At 47.3% G+C, this 19,222-nt stretch overlaps 1 protein-coding gene across 1 annotated transcript in view; it reads left to right on the top strand.

The window, feature by feature from the left end:
* Cdhr3 (cadherin related family member 3) overlaps positions 1-19,222 on the top strand; it is a 98,297-nt gene that overhangs the window by 55,897 nt on the left and 23,178 nt on the right. The window contains 3 exon segments of the mRNA XM_051166152.1: positions 10,948-11,042; positions 11,807-11,911; positions 16,646-16,794. Of these exon segments, the coding sequence (XP_051022109.1) occupies positions 10,948-11,042; positions 11,807-11,911; positions 16,646-16,794 (349 nt within the window).

Genomic DNA, 19,222 nt, shown 5'->3' with positions numbered 1-19,222 from the left:
TAGCTGTTCCTGGGAACAGTGCCTTTCTCTGCCTTGCTTTGCTGTGCCTGATGAACTTATGCTGAAGCTGCCTGGACCAGCCTAGAGAGGATCACAATGCTAACTCCACTCACTCAGCAAAGGAGCAGGGTGCCCACCAGCTCTACCATTGATAGAAGAGTATTCTGAAATGAGACAGTCGGCCATCAGTAACCGCAGAGGCATGCTTCTCCCATTTGCTGTGAATTTGCAGCTTCAACAAGACCAATTTTTCTAATAGGAAAGAGTGATCCATGAGAATAATCTCCAGGACCAATGTAAGTGGACACAGGGTCTGTAATGGCTGCTGGAAGGTCAGGGCAAGCATGTCCACAATAACAGGTAGCTGTCTCCCTTAGAAGCTGTCCTTCTGTTCAAAAGGTTCAAAATTAATCTGAGTCAGCCTCTGCATAAAGAAGAGAAGATGGAATGGGTGGCTGTCCACTCTACTAAAAGTGACAATGCTGTGTGACAAAACTTCTGGGGAGATACTATACATACCTCTATTTGCCCCATGACAGATCAAATCATGACACCACCAAAGTCCAACTTGGTGAACCATTGAGTTTGACTGGGCTGATGTACAGAAATAACAGGGGTTACTTAGAGTACCAGCAGTGACTCAAAGACAGCTGCATCACCCAAATCCCGCCCCCAGAATGGATGACAGCTCACAGCCAGGGAACCTGGGGCACACTGCATAGACTGTAGGCAGCTCAACAAGTTGAGAAATGTCCTTTCCAGGTACCTCAGTTGGTCTCAACCTCTTTTAACTTCTGGTCTGCTCTCAGTCTTCTTTGCAGCTTTACAGTTTACTTTGGCAGAGAATCTAATCAGTTTCAGGGACTTCCTGACACTAATTTGAGTTCTTTACCTTCCTGCTTAAGTAGCTTCCCTACAGGGCAGAATATTCCAATCTCCCAGCAAACTGTACCGAACAAACAGTAAGTGCTTTAAAGGAGTATTTACTAAGAGCATGCTTATAGTTATGGAGGGCAAATAAAACAGAAAATATAACCAGTGGAGATGATAAGAGATGAATTTGTGTGTGTGTGTGTGTGTGTATGTGTGTGTGTGTGTGTGTGTGTGTGTATGCAGGCACACATGCATGCACAAGTGCTCAAGGAAGCCAGAGGAAGATCCTCTCTCAGTCCTTGGCTTTATTCTCTTCAGTCAGGGTCTCTTACTGAATCTTATTAGGCAGAGGCTAGCAAGCCGCAGTGATGCTGCTGTGTCTGATCCCCACAGTGTTAGGATTACAGACACTTTCAACCTCATCTGGTTTTTATACATGAGTGTCAGAATCTGAACCCAGGTCCTTATGTTTGTATGCCAACATACAAACTCTATCTACTGTCTACAAGTGCTCTATCTACTGAGTCATCTCTCCAGGCCTAGACTGTGTGTTTTTATGCTCAGGTACCATGCAAAAATAGACACTGTGAAAAAGCATACTTTGAAAAAAAAAAACAAACTAGGGGACCTTAGTGAGGCCTGTTTACTCAGATTCCTCTAAGGCGCAGTGTATAAAGCACGAGGTCCCTGAGAGCGTCTTATGATGCACAACTATAGGGAAGGAAGGAGGGACAAGGTTAGGGGAACCTTCTAGTTTCTTTGTTTTTCTCAATTGCCGAGGTGCTATGCTTGGGTTATTGTTTTCTGAACATGACGTGTGCAAACATCAAATGATGAATCTCTGTAGGATAGTGACTGCCAAATTTGCATAATTTATACTGAGGTCTGTATTGGTTTCTTTTTAGTCACTGTGATAAAATACTGTGAACAGCTGGGTGGCGGTGGTGCACACCTTTAGTCCCAGCATTTGAGAGGCAAAGGCAGGCAGATCTCTGAGTTTGAGGCCAGTCTGGTCTACAGAGCGAATTCCAAGACAGCCAAGGCTACACAGAGAAACAGTCTCTTGAGCCACTCCTCCCAAAATAAACCCAAACCAGAAAACAAAACCAAAAATAAATAAATAAATAAATAAATAAATAAATGGAAAAGAAAATATTGTGATCACAGAAACTTAAGTAAGAGTTTGTTTTGGCCTCTAGTTCCGGAAGAATAATAACAGTCCATTGTGGCTGGGAGGCATGGTGGCCAGCTGCAACCCTGGGGCACACATCATAAGCTGCAAGCACAAAGTGCAGAGCAAACTGCAAGTAGATGAGGCTTTTTACCCTCAAAGTCCACCCCGCCAGTGATGTGTACCACCTGAACCTCCTCAAAGATCACCACTAATTCTTCACATTCCTGAGACTATGGGGGACACTTCTCAATTTCTCATTCAAACTACCACAGGGGCCAGGTGAAGAAATTTCAGCTTTGAAAGCACCATTTAGTTTTGAGTGTGTGTGTGTGTGTGTGTGTGTGTGGCCTGGAAGTCACCATGGAAAGCAGGCTGGCCTCAAACTCACAGAAATCCACCCAACTCTACCTTCCAAGTGCTGGGATTAAAGGCATGTGCCACTACCCCTGGCTATTTCTGTATTTTTGGTGTTTTCATGTTTTCAGGCAGGGTCTCATAGCCCAGGCTGGCCTCAAACTTGCAATCCCTCTGCCTCAGGCTCCCAAGTGCTAGGATTACAGGTATGTTCTACTGTACCTAGCTGGATTTCTATTTTAAATCTCCGTTTTAATACATCTCCGAGTTACACACCTGGCATAAGGTCCTATCCCTTAGACACCCATTTCAGATGTAGCTGTCACCTGGAAGGGAGGCAGCACAAGTGAAACCAGCATGACAGGGTAGCTCCCTTTACACTATGCAGCTATGTCAGAGTGGTTTGGAGGGAATTGTGTAAACTCAGCACATGGACAGACTGTGAGACTGTTTGGTGCTTCTGGCTTGTCAGAGAAAGCATTAACAGGTTTAACTCATGTTGGGACTGAATACCTGCATGAACAGCTAACACTGTCTAGAAGGATCGAAGAACTAGAAAAACAATAAACAATTGTTTGGTCAGTAACGTGTTCACCCTGGCCTTCGTACTTAGGTGCTTGATTCTGGGCTCTGGGCGTACCCAGAGGCATGGTTTGCTACAGGAAGCAGAAAGGATGCAGTTGGCTTCTCATTGACCAAGTCTCTCTTGGTCACCTTTGGCTTAAAACTGGAGCCTCAGCAGAACTTTAAACACGCACAGATGTCCTGATACTCAAGTTCTCTGGAGTTTGTGGTTGTGAGGACCTAGATGTAGTAGGGAATCTGCCCAGGTGTTTGATCAGAAAGGCTGGGACAGGGATTTCTGGGGGCTTCTCCTGTTTGGCATCTGCTGAGAACAGATGAGACTGTACAAAGAATGCGGATCCCTGTGACTCAGCAGGCGAATGCTGAATTAGCATGCGAACTTCAGATTGCTTTGTAGTACTATGCTCAGAACTGCTGAGCTGAGCGAGAACAGAGTTGAGGAAGCACTTAAACGGGGACCGAGAGCCACCTGGGCTTCGTCTGTGCCTGTTCCCTTAGCTGATGGGCACCAGCAGGCCCCTGTCCCCAAATGAAGGGGAGGTTTGAGAAAGATCTAGCACACACACATGGAAGCTCTGACTCTGCAAACTGAAACACACCCCAGGCCTTATCTCATTGCTGTACCTATGCCTATGTTGTTTTGAATGTTTTAGTAGCCACATTAAGAGTACAAGAAACCAGATGGCATTACAGACACTGTGGCTGCTTCACTCTCCATCCCAGAAATCAGGCCACACAATCCTGCAGTCTGTCCCTTAGGACAAAGAACTGACAGGTGCCTGCAGTGACTCAGCCCAGCCCCTTCCACTCTCTCTCCTGTGCAGTCTGAACTCATACCTGTCTCCTGGGATGCAGGCTAAGCCACAAGCTGTGGAACATTCCACTATTCCCTAATAACCTAAGAGTCAGAAAGGCCCCATTGTTCTAGGGATTTGAAGGTTCTTTCCTTCAGGACCTCTGTCATGCTAAACATGACAGGTGTCTCTCCTAAGGAAGCTACTCTTTGGAACCTAAAGGGAAGAATTCCTCTCCTTCAAGGTTCTCACCCCCCCCCCCATGCACACACACATGGGCACATGCACACATGGAGCACTTTATTCCTAGGCTCATCTCCATTAGACCAGCCACATTTCAGGTGCTCAGTGGTGACATGCGCATGGGCTGACAACTGGGTGTGGGTGCTTGGGCTTGTATCGTGGCATAGTTATGTCCCCCGGGATTCCTTCTGTGTTCTGATGAGAAGACAGGTGGAGCTGGGATCCAGAGGCTGCACACAAAGGCAAAAACACTCTCCTTGTGGATGCTCAGACTTCTAGCTTTCTTCTGGTTCCCACCCAATATTTTTCCACCTGCTGAAGGAGGTTTGCACTCCCACCCTCCCTCCATCCCTCTCATTGCCCCTTGGCTGCTGCAGAGGCTCCCTGGGGACTCTGGGGATACTAATAGGTTTTGCAGCTGGAGGCAAAGTGATCTAGTGCACAGCCCCTCCATTAAAGGGCTTTCTCAGACCCTTCATTAAGGAAGGCCTTTTGCATGAAATGAAGTGTGCTTTGTCTTCACCACGGCAGACAAAGGATTAAATTAAAAGAGCAATAACCCCATTGCTAGTAAAGTAACAGAACATTCTCAGTTACATCTTCTTTCTCGTGGCTCTGAGGGGAGCCCAGCCATTCTTTCTTCCCAGGAGTCCTCTATGCTGAACGGACCAATAAAAGTCATGAGTAGATGGCATATTTATTCATTTATTTATTATTGGTCTGTGAGGAGTATGTGAAGGGCATAGAACAACGTTGAGGAACTGGTTCTTTTCTTCTGGCCTTGAGAACCAAACCCACAACACCAGGCTTCTTTGCCATGCTCTGTGGCAAGTACTGTTACCTGCTGAGTGCTGAGCCTTTTTGCTGGCCCCCAAAGTTTTCTCCCTTTGCCAGCCCCTGCCCCACCCCTGCCCTGGCTTGGTAACTGGACTGAGGCCTTCATACATGCCAGGCAAGTGTTCTATCACTGAGCCACAGCCACAGCCCTTTACCGACACGGTCTTATTGTACATCCCAGGCAGGTCTCCTAAATCCTAGTTCTGCCTCAATCTTCTGAATGCCAGGTTGCAAACTGTTGTGTAATAGTGTCCTCAGGGATTGAAATGTTCCATCCTGCAGGAAGTTCTTTAAGCAGGAAGGTAAACAACTCAAAAATAACTTCAGGAAGTCCCTGAAACCGACCAGATTCTTGAGATCCCTCCCTGCCACAGCTTTGTCAGCTGTCATCCATGCTGGGGTTGGCTTTGGTGATGGAGCTGTCTTTGAGTCATCTCAGCTCCTGTAGTAACTCCTCATCCATATTCCTGTAAGTAACCCCAATAGAAGTCAGTGGTTCTTCAAGTTGTACTCTGGTGGTATCTGTACTTTGGTCTGTAATGAGTTCCCTATCCAGGGTAGGCTACACTGGAGCAGCTTTATGCTGGCATTTTTTTCCTCAGCCAAGGTCTCCGCCCCCCATGTCCCTATTCCCCCTACCCTCCGAGCTGGAATGAGAGTAACATAGGAGAAAAAGGAGTAATTGATGGCCTTTTGTTTGTTTTGTTTGTTTCAATATTCAGCTTAAACTGAGACATCTAACTGACATGATACTGTATTTCTAACCTACCCAGGCTGATTGGAAGATCCTGTTCCGTGTGCTGTTCCTCTGGGTGAGGTGTATGTCTGTGTGTGTGTGTGTGTGTGTGTGTGTGTGTGTGTGTGTGTGTGTGTGTGTGTAAGGGTCAGGGTATTGGCTCAGGACCCCCAAGACCAAGTTCTCAGCACAGAGGAGATGTATTTGCCCCAGAGAGACAGAGAGCCGGGAATAAGAGACAAAGACAGGAACCAGAGAATGAAGGGAAAGAGGAAGGGAAGAGTGGAGAGGAGGAAGGGGGATAGGTCTCAGAGGGGAACAGGATGAGGACTGCCTCTGGAGAGAGGAGAGAGACATTGCCCATAGGCAAAGGGCGACTGGTAAAGGGAAAAGGGAAAACCTGGTGTCAGGATGAGGCATGTTAATTAGGTGAGCCAAAGGGGGCATTTGATTGCTGGACTTCAATACTAACTGGACCTCAAGAGGAGGAAGTGGCCAATTGAAGGACTAGACCCTGGTGGCTAGCTTTAGGAATGTAAGCAGCAGTTGGCTAGGCAGAGGGAATGGGGAGAAGGGGAAGGCCTGCCAGAGCCACCTGCTTGAGTGGATTGTCCCTTCAGGGGGGTCCTGAGTTCAAAGTGTGTCCCCGCACTTGGGAGAACAAGGGTTCTTGCTTCCCTATGGAAAGTGGCTTAGTGTGGCACGGATGCCCTGTTCCTAGGAAACAAGGTTGAATTCATGTTGATTTTTTTGTACGGAAGGTCTGATAGCCAGGGATGGCTGGGAAAGACACCAGGTTTATATTGCCAGCTGCTGCCACATTGTAGCAAGGAGCTGAGGGGAGGGGTTGCTGGCCCCCAGGGAGATGACATTTCTCAAAGCTGGTGCACTTCACCTTCTTTGTGGCTATACCAAAAGCACTCTGCATTATGAATAGGGCAGGAAGTATGGGCCCTGAGTCTTCCAAAAAGAAGCTTTTGTGAGGAAGGGCAACCAGGAGCCTACAAACAGAACTGCGGGAGGCAGGAAGGCGCAGTCCTAGAGGAAAGCAGAGAGCTTGTCTAAAGAGCATTTGTTGCTGAACTGATCTGATTACTTGGGACTTTTCTCAGCCAGGACTGGGGCAGAGAGGGTCTGCAGCTGCTTTTCATTCTATTTAATTTCTGTTTTCCAAGAATGAATATCAAGGGAGAGCTTTGATTAAACAAGCCTTTAAAAAGGAGGCAAGAATGCCAGGTTTTACAGAAAGCCTTACCGAGTCGCTGGCAAGGGGCCACATGACACAATATTTCTAGTCTACAGAAATTATCTCCTTTCTGAGCACAAAGCTGTGTGCCTGTGAGCAACGCGTGGAGACTGAAGGAAAAGAGAGTTAGCCTAGCACTAATTATACATACATACATACATACATACATACATACATACATACATATATACATACATACATGTAAAGATTATCAAGAATAGAAATTAAGAAAAATCTCATGCCCCCAGTTTTTGTTCACCAATGCCAGTTCTAGCTGTTGCTATTTCTTTCACTCTTTTTCTTTCCCACAGCAGTTGTTGAGACTGTAGGCTGAACTCATGATCTCACAGCTAAATATAGCATTACTACTTAAACAGAATGGTTGACAAGATATTTTTGTTGTTTTTTTAAAGACTTTTTGATTCTGCTGTGGTTGGCTTTTGAGAAGGGATCTCACTTTGAAATGCAGGCTGACCTGCACTCTGTGGTGATGCTCCCAGCTCTGCCTTGCAAGTGCTGGGATTACAGGCAGACAAGACCACACTCTACCTGTTTTAACATTTTTCATAGGTGGGAATGCTGGGCTCTCATCAGTGAGGTTAGAAGGAAGAAAACTGCTCCATGGAATAATTAGCAAAGACCCACTGAGCACCTGTGTGGGGCAGCTTCTGTTACACACTGGGAACATGGAAACAAAAAGGACAACATTCCCTTCAAGACCTTCTGTCTTTTTTTAAACTTCTGGCGAACCAGGGATTAAACTCAGGCCTTGTACATGTGAGGAGAAAGCTTTACCCCTCAGCTACGCTCTCATAACGGAATCTTACATTTTAGCTGAACAGTAGAAGCTTCCATCCAATGCAGACCTAGCCGGTTCCAAGCACTGTCATAGCACTGTAGTGGTTTGAATTAGAATGGTCCCCATAGGCTCATATATTTGAATGTTTAGTCACCAGGGAGTGGAAATGTTTGAACGGATGAGAAGGATTAGAAGGTGTGGCCTTGTTGGAGTAGGTGTGGCAATGTTGGTCGAAGTGTGTTACTAGGGGTGAGCTTTAAGGTTTCAAAAGCCCATACTATGCTCACCCCCTACCCTCTCTCTAAGATGTATCTCAGCTACTGCTCCAAAGCCATGCCTACCTCCTGCTACTGGCTTCTCTGCCACAGCGATAATGGACTAAGCCTCTGAAACCGTAAGCTATCCCCAATGAATGTTTTTTTTTGAAAATATGAGTTGCCTGGGTCATAGTGTCTCTCCACAGCAACAGAACAGTGAATAAGACAAGCACGCTGTAGGTTCCTCCATGGGGAGGCTCTGTCAATTATCCTATACAAACTCACAGAGCTAGAAATGGTGGGACCAGGAGTCAAATCCCGGAGGTCTTTCTCAAGAGTCACACTCATAATTTACTGTCCCAGTTTGTGACGTTTACATCCCAAATGTGTCTAGGAGTTTTGTTTTTTTTTTTTTTAATTAATATCGTTGCCTGTATTGGCCCTTCTTGCAGTCCCTTACCTGTATAACTCGGTTCTTGGTTTTCCATAAGCTTTCAGAGGCAGAACCTATTTGCCATCTCTGGATCCTAAGTTTCCCACGGCTTAGAACCAAATAAATAGATTTGTCTCCCAGAGTTTTATAAAACACACAGAAAGATTCTGATTCCGATGCCTGTTGTAAATGTCGTCACGAGTCAGTAGACTCATGTACTTCCTTCCATCACACCCAGCGTGGGCCTCTGATTACTGATATGTGAGAATTTCCTACAGGGACGACTCAGCCCAAAGACACAGGGCTGTTCTTCATGTTGGCAGCTTATGGCCAACTTATTGCTACTCAAGTAAAAAACTGGAGAGGTAGTGGGGGGCTTGCAAAGGTGTGTTTACAAGGGCGGAGGGATGCGGGGGGAGGGGAGTGTGGTCCTGAGAGAAGGTCACAGAAGACTGCTTCCTGGCATTGCCCAGCTGCCTCCTCTTAAAACTGGGCGGGAGACCCCTAAATGAACACCAAGCGGATGTTGTCAAATAAACCCCATGTTTGGAAGGCTGTGCTTTCATTAGTTAACTAGGCTGGACAGATAGTCAGGGTTAAGAAGTGATCCTCCGGGCATCACATCCCGATCACACTTGGTCTTTTCTGACCTCAGAAGCTAAGCAGGGTTGATGGGATATTCAAGGCTCAAAACAGAAATAAAAAGAACACTATATTGCCGTTCGATTAGCCCATCATCTTGAGATCTTGGAAGGTGTGTGTTTGCACAGAAAGAACAGGGAGTAATCCATCAAAATGATGAGATTTCCCACATGAATTTCAGTTTGTGGCTTTTTAATATTTCTCAGTCTCCAATTTTCGTGTAAAAGTGTGATCATTACAACTAGAAAGATAGCAAACAGAAAGTAAATACTTTTCAAACAGGGTTTAAAGACTCTATACTGACTCCAGAGGAGACCTTTAATCTATTTTCTGGCCACTCTTTTTTGGTCCCAGGAACTCCACCATGGTCACATACAGCATATCGAAGATTGGAGACCTTGCCTGTGTGTCTATGGTTTTAGACTTTGGGGCCTATAGTTCTGGTTTCAACTCCTCCATTCATTATTGGATTCACCAATCGAAGGCCTCGAGGATAGATCACCTCTCAGCTGTGAATATGAAACCTTCCAACCTCAGAGCCCTTTACAGTCAAGGGACTTAAACTGGCTTCTCACTGCTTTCCTATTTAGCAGCGTATATTTTCAGCCAGTTTTCCCAGCAGAAAAGAGTGGAGCCATTGGTATTGCCCCTAAGTGACAGGCAAAGGAAGAACCAGAACACGTACCCAGCCCTTCTGATGCAAGCCCTTCCCTGCCGTACAGGCTCCCCTGTATCAGGACCAGTGGGTCCTTAGAGGGGAAGGGTGTGTGTGTGTGTGTGTCTGTGTGTGTGATCATAATGAGAAGAGACTTTCAGGAGACAGGCTTCATTGAGACAGCTCATTTAATTGGGGGACGCAAAGGTTACTTAAGCCTTTCTGAGTTAGGTAAAGGCTTTCAGGGTGAGTGTGTATTATTGGCTATGGCCAGGATGCTAGGGATACCTCATTTGCATAAAGAGGAATTCCAGGTGCTGTTGGACATGGCCATATAAGGAGAAGGGAAGTTTAACCTAGCTACCAGGCTACATGACCTCCTCCTGGGGAGCAAGGTAGGGGCACAAGGCTACATGCACTGAGACATGCAGGCCTGAGGTTGGAGGGGCAATTGTACCCCTGCTGCTCTCAGGAGGAGATTGCTGGGGTTCTGGCATGTCTTAACTCCACTCCTACCCCTCCTACAGCTCCCTGAGCTCCTTTTCCTACTTCCTTGCCTCTATAATCCAGGCAAAGAAGCCATCTTGACGAGTACTTATGAAGGAGAACAGACATGGTCCTCCTGTGGTCTGGGCCTTAGTGGGTTCTATGTATGAGCCTGTGTGTTTCTATCAGGTGTCATGGGTGTGACAGACAACTGTCAAGAGAGTAGCACTGGGCACTGGTTATCAAGGACAACAAAACCCTCAACTACCCAAAGATGTGGGAAGACTCTTATCAGGATAAAATTTAAGAACAGTGTGTCTCCAACTCTTAAGTCTCATTGTCTCCCACATTCTCAAGTCCCATTGCCTCTTCCTTTTCCTTCCTCTTGTTGCAATGGATGATGTTTAGGTAAAGGTTTGAACTTTGTAACTGTCAACTTTTTCAAGGATAAACATAAGATCTCACGTCTGCTGGCATGGTCCTAATAGCTAATGCAGGAGAGGTGTGGTTAAGCAGTGTTGAGTAAAGTCAAGTCATGGTGTTAGAGCCAGGGTAAGCGGAAGTCAGGGGGAGAGCAGAGCTTGCAGCAGAGCTTTCCCAGGCAGGGACCCTTTGGAAAAGTCTCAGTTGGAACAGCTCTTTAGCGAGTACTCGCCGTTCAGACCAATCTCATCTAAAGGCCTTTCTCCTTGGCAGCCACAAAGTCTCAAGACTGCTTATCTGGGCATCTTAAATCATTCACAATGTTGTACATACCAAGAGTGCCAGACAGGACAGGAGCACAGGCACCTGAGGGTGTGCCGACCTAATTCTACCTTGTCTTTGTTTTATAGTATTTCCTCATTTCTCCCTCAACAAACTTCAGAATGTCTGCTAATGGCACCCTCTTCTCCACCACGGAACTGGATTTTGAAGCAGGGCACAAGAGGTAATCTTGCCAATGACCTTCCCTGAAGTATGGCTGTCTTAAACTCAAGAAAAGTGAGGGACTATCCAGATGCAAACAGGGTGCTTGGTCCCTGAGAAACCTGAGATATGGCTAGGAGTTTGGCTTCAGCTGACAGGACCAGGTGAAGTAATGGAGCTTGGGGAGGGGAGGGCAATGCCCAGAGCTGGGGGCCGGGAGCAGGAGGGTAGCACCTAGAGGCATTCAAAGGCAGCAAGTGTGACAAGAAATCCTCTCAAGAGAGGCTAGCTTTTGAGATGGAAGCCATAGGCCTTGGGAAAGCCAGGTGAGGCTCCTGGCTCTATACTAGTCAAGAGAGCTGGGGTAGTTAGTGAGGACAGAGTATAGGTCAGTGGCAGAGTGCTTACCTAGTATATGGGAGGCCTTGGCTTCCATATCCAGCCCCTCAGATGAATGAATGAATAAAATACAGCCACATTTCCTAGAAAGTGGAAGAAGCCCATTTGCAGGGACATTGTAAAGACAGAGATTGATTTGGCTGGCTTGAGTGGATATCTGTCCAAGTAGTTGTATCCGTGTAGCCTCATTTCTCCAGACTGAGAAATGACGGAGTAAGCTTCATGGCCGAAGAGGCAAGGTGGCCACATCTGTCTGACCTCTGAAGGTCCATAAGAAGCAGGTGGCTAGAAAGGAGGCTGTGCCCTGTCTACTGTGCTCTTTCCCACTCCTCTTTGTGGTGGTGTCAGCAAAGCTTGTTTCTCTCACTTGGAATTTCTCCCTGACAGCTTCCACCTCCTTGTGGGAGTAAGAGACAGTGGGGACCTCGAAGCCTCCACAGCACTCCAGGTGACCATTGTGAACATCAATGATGAGATCCCATGCTTTACCAGGTAGGCCTGAGAGCGCACACGATAGGGCCCAAAGAGTCTGTTGCTATAGCTTTCTTAGATACTCTCATGACAAAACAGAGATATTCTTTGCTCTGGCCTAGACAAGATATGAGAAGAAGAAATCTCCGGTGTCCTTTATGCCTCACAAGCCCATATGTCCCTTTGCTCCCCATACCTCCTGACCCCCCAGCACACATTCACATATACCATGGGACTGTGGACATGTTAAAGAGGGGTGGGGCCTGAGCACAATGCTCCCTGTGAGGTACTGTACACATGTAGAAGATGAATGCAAGGCAGACACTTGTTCAATGGAGTGCCCCATGTTAATAACAGAATCTCAGAGCCTGTACTGTTGTCACCATAATAGGCTGCTGGCATACCAAAGTTTCTTCTTGGCTTGGTGGAGCCAGAAAGGCACAGGACTGTGCCTTCTGCTTCCACATACAGCAGAGATGAGGGGAAAGAATGTATGCATGTTGAGGAAGAGGGTGGACCTGACCTCCTCCGAGGCCCAAAGGAAGATCCTGGCCTGCTGCACACAGGGATTCGAAAGATAGGATGGGATCTAGGACCAGCAGGTGGCCTTCGACACAGCCTGTCTTTCTGCTGCCATGAGAGGGTTCAGGCCCCAGCCATGGAAACAGCACCATCTTGTGCTTGGGGTAGGGGATGGGTGGGGGGGGGGTAGGTCAGCAGCATTAATGGCTGTGAACAATACAACACAAGCTGCTCTACCAAACCCAAAGGCATGAATTGTGAATTAAAAAGTAAACTAGGGCTGGAAAGATGGCACAGCAATTAAGAGAACTTGTTGAAGGACTAGAGTTCAGTTCTTCAGTTCCCAGCATCCTCATTGGGCAGCTCACAATAGCTTATAACTTCAGTGCCAGGAGATCCAGCACACTCTTCCAGCCTTCTCAGGCACCTGCACCCATGTGTTCACACACACACACACACACACACACACACACACACGGGGGTGGGGGGGAAGGAGGGAGAGAAATAAAGACTTTAAAAATATTAAAAATAAACGAAGTATTTGAAAAAGCCACAAGCAGAAGAGCTAGGTAGGATATTTGCAAAGATATTTTAAGAGGGCTGGAGCGTAGGCTCAGTAGGTACAGCTCTTGTTATGTTTGGTCCCCAGAGCCCATGCAAAAGAGCTGTGTGTGATTGCACACTTACAAATCCCAGCGCTGGGGAGATAGAGACAGGCAAATCTAGGGGTTCACTGGCCAGGCAGCCAAGCCTACTTGGTGAAAAGCCCTGTTTCAAAAAAAAGAAAATGGGCAGACAGCTCTGAGGAATGGCACCCAAGGCTTTTCTGTGGCCTCCATATGCCGTTGTACCTGCACACATAAGAACATGCAAGCATGTGCAAAAACAAGTGTGTTTTAAGCCTGGGAGGTATTAAGTCCACCCTACGCCCAGGTTAAGCTTGCAACACTTTGCAAACATGAGACAGTTGCAAAGTTTCTGGTCATTTACATGAGCCCCAGACCAGCTGTGTATGTATGTGTACGGCGATTGCAAAAACAAGTCATCTTCCCCTGTGATTGTCTCCATCAGTGCCCAGTGCTGGGCGGGGTACCAGAGAGCCCGGGGACATCTCTACAGATGCTATGGCCTAGAAACACACACCAGAAGGTTGACAAATGGTTGCCATATACCAGTTCAGACTCAGGCTGAGGCACCGGGCCCCACACAGCTCTCTAGATTCACCTAAAAAGTCTACGAAGGTGACAGCTGGGAAGTTGGCAAGCAAACTGCCTGAAATACTCCTCACAGCACAGATAGAAAAGCAAATTGATAGGATGGCAAAGAGAAAAAAAGAAGTCCTCCTCTGGGCACTGATCTGCTTTGTACCCCATCTTCTAAAGTGCCCCAGTTTGGCAGGGAAGGGGCAATGGCCACCCAGAGGGCAACTTCATGCTCCTTGGTTCTCACTAGTGATTTTAAAGACGGAGCTTTTAGGCTCTGACTCAGCCAGCTTTGCTTCGGTGTGTCTGCATCGCGGTGTGTCTGCAGGAGCCTGCGCTCTACAAAGGCCAAGGCACTGCCTCATTTGCCCTCAGCCTGTTCAGTTACAAGTGCCCCCATCCCTCAGCAACAATGAGTCAAAGGGATGCAGTTAGTTGGGGTGACATTGGATGCTGGCCGAATCGAGAGCTTGCCTGCTCCCTTGGATTTACTATTTTCTTTTCCCTCAAACGTCTGCTAGAGCTAGCCATTAATTATTTCATTGTCGATTACAAGATTAAATCTTCAACCTGACCCAGGCATAGCAAGTCTGAGTGTGTGGCAGCTGCTGCAGGTGTGGACACAGCTCTTCATCTCTGGGTCTACTTAAGGCCACCACAGCAAGTGCTGCTTCTGTTATTGAGACTGTCTTCCCATTTATTTCATCCCATGGGTGGAAACAGATGTCTGTCTGCTTTGTGGTGTGTGGAGTGTATGTTGGGAGTCTGTGGCTCCCAGAGGTTGAAAACCAGGGCACATTTACTGTGTGCAGTGCTGACGGCAGAACACTTTATTCAGATGTCCTGGAATAGCTCTTTCTCCCTGGGCCTGTTTCCTTTGTAGCCACTGGGAGTCCTCTGGTAAGGGTGCCTGGCTGGGCCTTTTCACATATTCATTCTCGGGGAAGAAGGCTCCCTGTCCCCCATTGTCACACAGAGGATGTGAGGATGCCATCACTGGCCCCACCTGTAGCCATGTGTAGTGCGGCAGTGAGTGGGGGATCTGAATGATAATCCTATTTATTCTGTTTTGGAGTACCTGAAATTAGACCTTGCTCTGGAATCTTGGATCCCCAAATCACACACTAACTCTTTATCTTCCACCACATTTGGCTATCAGTGCAACCACAGAAAGACTGTTTGGCTTGAGAGCCTGAGGCACTGTCCCTAACTGTCCCCTGTGCCTTTCATGGGGACCTGGCACACCCAGCACTCACTCTAGGCCTCTGAGCAGGGCTTAAGCTGCACACTTGACTTGAACCCGATGCTTCTCTGACAGGCTCATTCCATGTGAAGGAGTGTTGGTTAGCGGCCTCTCCCTCAATGTAAAAAGAGCAGCTCCCTCTCCAAGTTGTGACAACCAAGAAATGTGTCTAGATAGAATCACCCCACAGCCTGGAACCACCACCTAGAAGGAATCAAAGATGGGAGTAAGGACATACTCCTCCTGTGGTGTCTTCCTTCTGCCTGAGGTGGCCCTGGACTAATGGTCACCTCCGCACTAAAGTGCTTATCCTGGCTTTCTCAGTGGACATCTGGGTCCCCCTTCAGTGCTCTGCAGTCTGCATTTCCACTGAGCTCACTGGTGATGGTCCTGGGAATTACTGGTCCTGGGAGTAATGCCAAAAAGCCAGGATCAATCTGTGTTGGCATTGAAGCATCTGCACTTTTTCTTTTCTATAGCTTTCATAAAACACACAGACAAGGCAAGTTACACAAAGAAGGCCTTACTTGGAGCCTACTGTCCCAAAGGTTAAGAGTCCATCACCATCATAGCTGGGAGACATGACAGCAGGCAGACATGGTAGCTAGAGCAACAGTCGAGAGCTCACATCTTTAAGCTCAAAGGGGAGCAGAGATCAAACTGGGAAGGTAGAATCTTTGGAAACATCAAAACCTGACTCCAGTGACATTCCTCCTCCAGCAAGGCCATGCCCTCTAAGCCTCCCCTAAAAGCACCAACCGCAGAGCAAATAATCAAATGCCAGAAACGTGGGGGTGGGTGGGTGGGGAGATTTTATTATTCAAACCACCAAGCATCCTTGTGACCTTGGCGAGGAAGTGACTAGACCCAATCTAGTGGATGGAAGAAAAAGCATCCTGCATTAGAAACAGGGTTCTGCTGGTTGCAGAAGACAAGGCTGCCTCTTTCCTCTGCCTGTGCCTCTGGTCCTTGCTGCCCCTGGCTCCTCTTGTCCAGCCCACCATTGCCACAGACTCTGAAAAGGGATATGGCAAGTGAGAAACAGGACATGAAGGCTTGCTCGGTGGGACACTAGGCAGGGAGCTGCGGGCACTGGAGTGACCTCTTGGACAAAACAAGCTTACTCTTCCCCAACAATGGGGTACAAGAGAACCCCCCCCCCTTATGGGTGATGTTTGGTCCAGAATTCAGAGCAGGGCCAATGGGGGTAGGCTAGCATGAGGGCCTGGCTACAGACTGTCTCTGCTTCTTTAATGTCTGCTTCCTCTGGCTCTCCCTGTGTGATAGCAGTGGTGAGCCAGGGTGTGGGGTTGTGGGGGTGTGGGGAGGAAGCCCGCAGCATGAAGACAGCCATTTGGAGCTGAGATGAACACTGCCTCCCTTTAAGGAGGAACTGAACGGGAAAATGGCACCTTAGGAAGCAGGGAAGTTAAAGGTGATTCTGCCAGTCTGAAATGATCTCGCTACTGGCCTTTTACAAAAGCATGGAGGTCTGAGACAGGTGGGTAAGCTGGGCACTTGGAGTCAAGCAGGCAGGCAGGCAGCGGCTGTGCCCCTCTACACTGCTGCAGTAACAACAGCCTGGCCTTCTTTGAATCCATGGGGATGTGGTCTTTGGAAATTCAGACGCCAGTCATCCCCTCCTTTCAGCTGCTGTAGTCTCTCTGTGTGTTGATGCAACTCAAGCAATGCAGTGCTATATTTAGCACACACCAAAATACCTACCGCCCAGTCTGCACCCTCCCCTGCCTCTGCAAATTAGCCACGTCTGCAGTATTTTCGTTGCAGTCCGAGGAGAGTGTACTCCATCCCAGAGGAAGTGCGTCCGGGAACCATGGTGGCGAACATCACAGCAGTGGATCCCGATGATGAGAGCTTTCCTGGTCGCCTCCTCTACAGCATCACTACCATCAGCAGCTTTTTTGTGATAGATCAGTGTGAGTCAGCTGCAGTCAGCTGCAGCACCCTATCCGCATCCTGAACCCAGCCGTTGAGTGATTTTACAATGCTTTCTGTTCTCTTCTGGCTCTTGGCCTGCCCTTCTGTCTGTGTTCATCCTTAGCTGTCAGGGAAAGGATGTATTAAAAGCATCAGACACCAACTAAGGTTGGTGTGAGTGTGAGCAGCTGGATCACTTTTCACCTTTATGAGGAACTAGGCTGATCTTTCTTTCTTTCTTTCTTTTTTTGTTTTTGTTTTTTGTTTTCGAGACAAGGTCTCAGTGTGTAGCCTTGGCTGTCTTAGACTTGCTTTGTAGACCAGGCTGGCCTTGAACTCACAGCGATTCACCTGGCTCTGCCTCCTGAGTGCTGGGATTACAAGTTTGCGCCACCATGCCTGGCTGCTTTTTTTTCTTTTCCCTCAAGTGCCATTAAGATTAAGGTGGAAACCTCTATAAATAGAACCCGCATATTTCCATCTGTGTGGAAATAAAGACTCAAGGACATAGAGGAAATTATATTTTATGGATTTTTTTTTTTGGTGGTATTTTTGTTTTGTTTTTGTTTTTGTTCAGTTTCATTTGTTTTGTTTGTTTGTTTGTTTTTAGTTTTTTGAGACTGGGTTTTACTGTGTAGCTCTGGCTGTCCTGGAACCTGCTCTGTAGACCAGGCTGGTCTCGAACTTGGAGATCTGCCTGAATGTTGGGGTTAATGGCATGTACAACCATTGCCTAGAGAGAGAGCTATATCTATCTCTGTATCTTTATCTATATCTATCTCTATATATCTGCACCTGCACCTGCACCTGCACGTGCACCTGCACATACAGTTTTTGAGATAAGGTCTTGCTTATCTCATGGCAATCCCCCTGCTTCAGCCTCTTGAGTACTGGAGACAGACACTTAAACTACACATGCCTGGAAAATTGCATTTTCTAATACTAACTTTGATGAGAAAGTGAAGGGATGATTCCAGTTGGATGACAAAGTGTCTGAAACTGGAGTAAATTGTGCGAGGCCAGGTGTTCAGGTGCCTCTCTCCTCCTGGAGGAGGATGATTATCATCTCTGGGCAAACCTCTCAAGCGAAGGCCTAATGGCCACTGCAGGGCTGGACAGAATAAGGGCGGAGAGGTTCTCCTGCTTCTGCTGTTATCTCAGACGTCAGTGTGCCTTGTTGTAGGGTAGCATTCCCCAGCCCCATCGCTCCCAGGAAGGGGGGCCTGTGAAGACGCATGAGCTGCCTGCCCCATCTGCACACTCCTAAGGATTTAGAAGAGAGGAGTGATACCAACACTGAAGTAGAATGTAGGCAGATGGGTAATTCCAGTATCTTTAATAGTCTCACTTAAAAAAATCAAATTGAGCTGGGCAGTGGTAGTATACACCTTTAATTCCAGCACTTCAAAAGCAGAGGCAGGAGGATTTCTGTGAGTTTGGGGCCAGCCTGGTCATCTACAGACTGAGTTCTAGAACAGCTAGGGTTACACAGAGAAACATTGTCTTTAAAAAATGAGAAGTGATATTTAAAAGTAACTGAGATAGTTGTGTTATTTTGTTTGGAAGCTTGTTGTGTATTTTATACTTACAGCAGATCTCAGTTCAGAGTGGCCCCATTTCAGGGCCTAAATAGCTACATGTGGCCAATGGTGATGCATTGGACAATGTCTCTTTCCATCACCTTGTTAGACTGTTGCCAGCTATGTTCTCATATAAGGAGCCCAGTGTAGAGAATGAGTTTCCTGTCCTCTGAAACAGCCACCTTCCTGGAGACTTCACACTTGCCAGTCATTGTACAGCGAGGCCACATGCGTTCCATCTCCGGTACTTGCACACCCAAATGAGCTAACATCATCCAGAGTTTACAAAGAAAAGCCAAGGCCTAGAGAGACACCTAGATAGGTTCAGTGTTTTCCCAGGAGCCCCACTGCATAGGGGCATCGTGATGTCCAAGCCAGATGATTATAGAGTTTGTCCTACTAGCAACTAAACTGTCCCATCTTCATAAATCCAGGCCACATCAGCCCGGTGGACTTCACTTTACATAGTGCTTTTGTGGAAGCCCGCATTGGACAATCCCAGGCCATAAGCTTTTGAGCAAACTATACCTATTCTGGGACTGAGGCAATGATGGATATGCAAAGCCAGTAACTGGGATCTATCTCTGGAAACTTCTAACGGTTCTGACATTGACGACTTCACACAGCCAAGAGTGTAGGCATCGATGATCTTGGTTGAGAATTCTATTCACTCTGGTGCTGCAAAATTGAACTTTTAAGAAGTACACCCATGCGCATGTATTCACACTTGCAAAGGCACATGTACATACACACACCCCACAGTAGTGCTGAGGATTGAACCCAGGGCCCTGTCTATGCTAGGCAAACATTCTGCCTCTGAACTATATTTCATATTCCCACACCGTTG

Source organism: Acomys russatus, chromosome 1 (assembly GCF_903995435.1).
Source record: "Acomys russatus chromosome 1, mAcoRus1.1, whole genome shotgun sequence".
NCBI lineage: Eukaryota > Metazoa > Chordata > Mammalia > Rodentia > Muridae > Acomys > Acomys russatus.
This window is presented reverse-complemented; position numbering and strand designations above follow the sequence as displayed.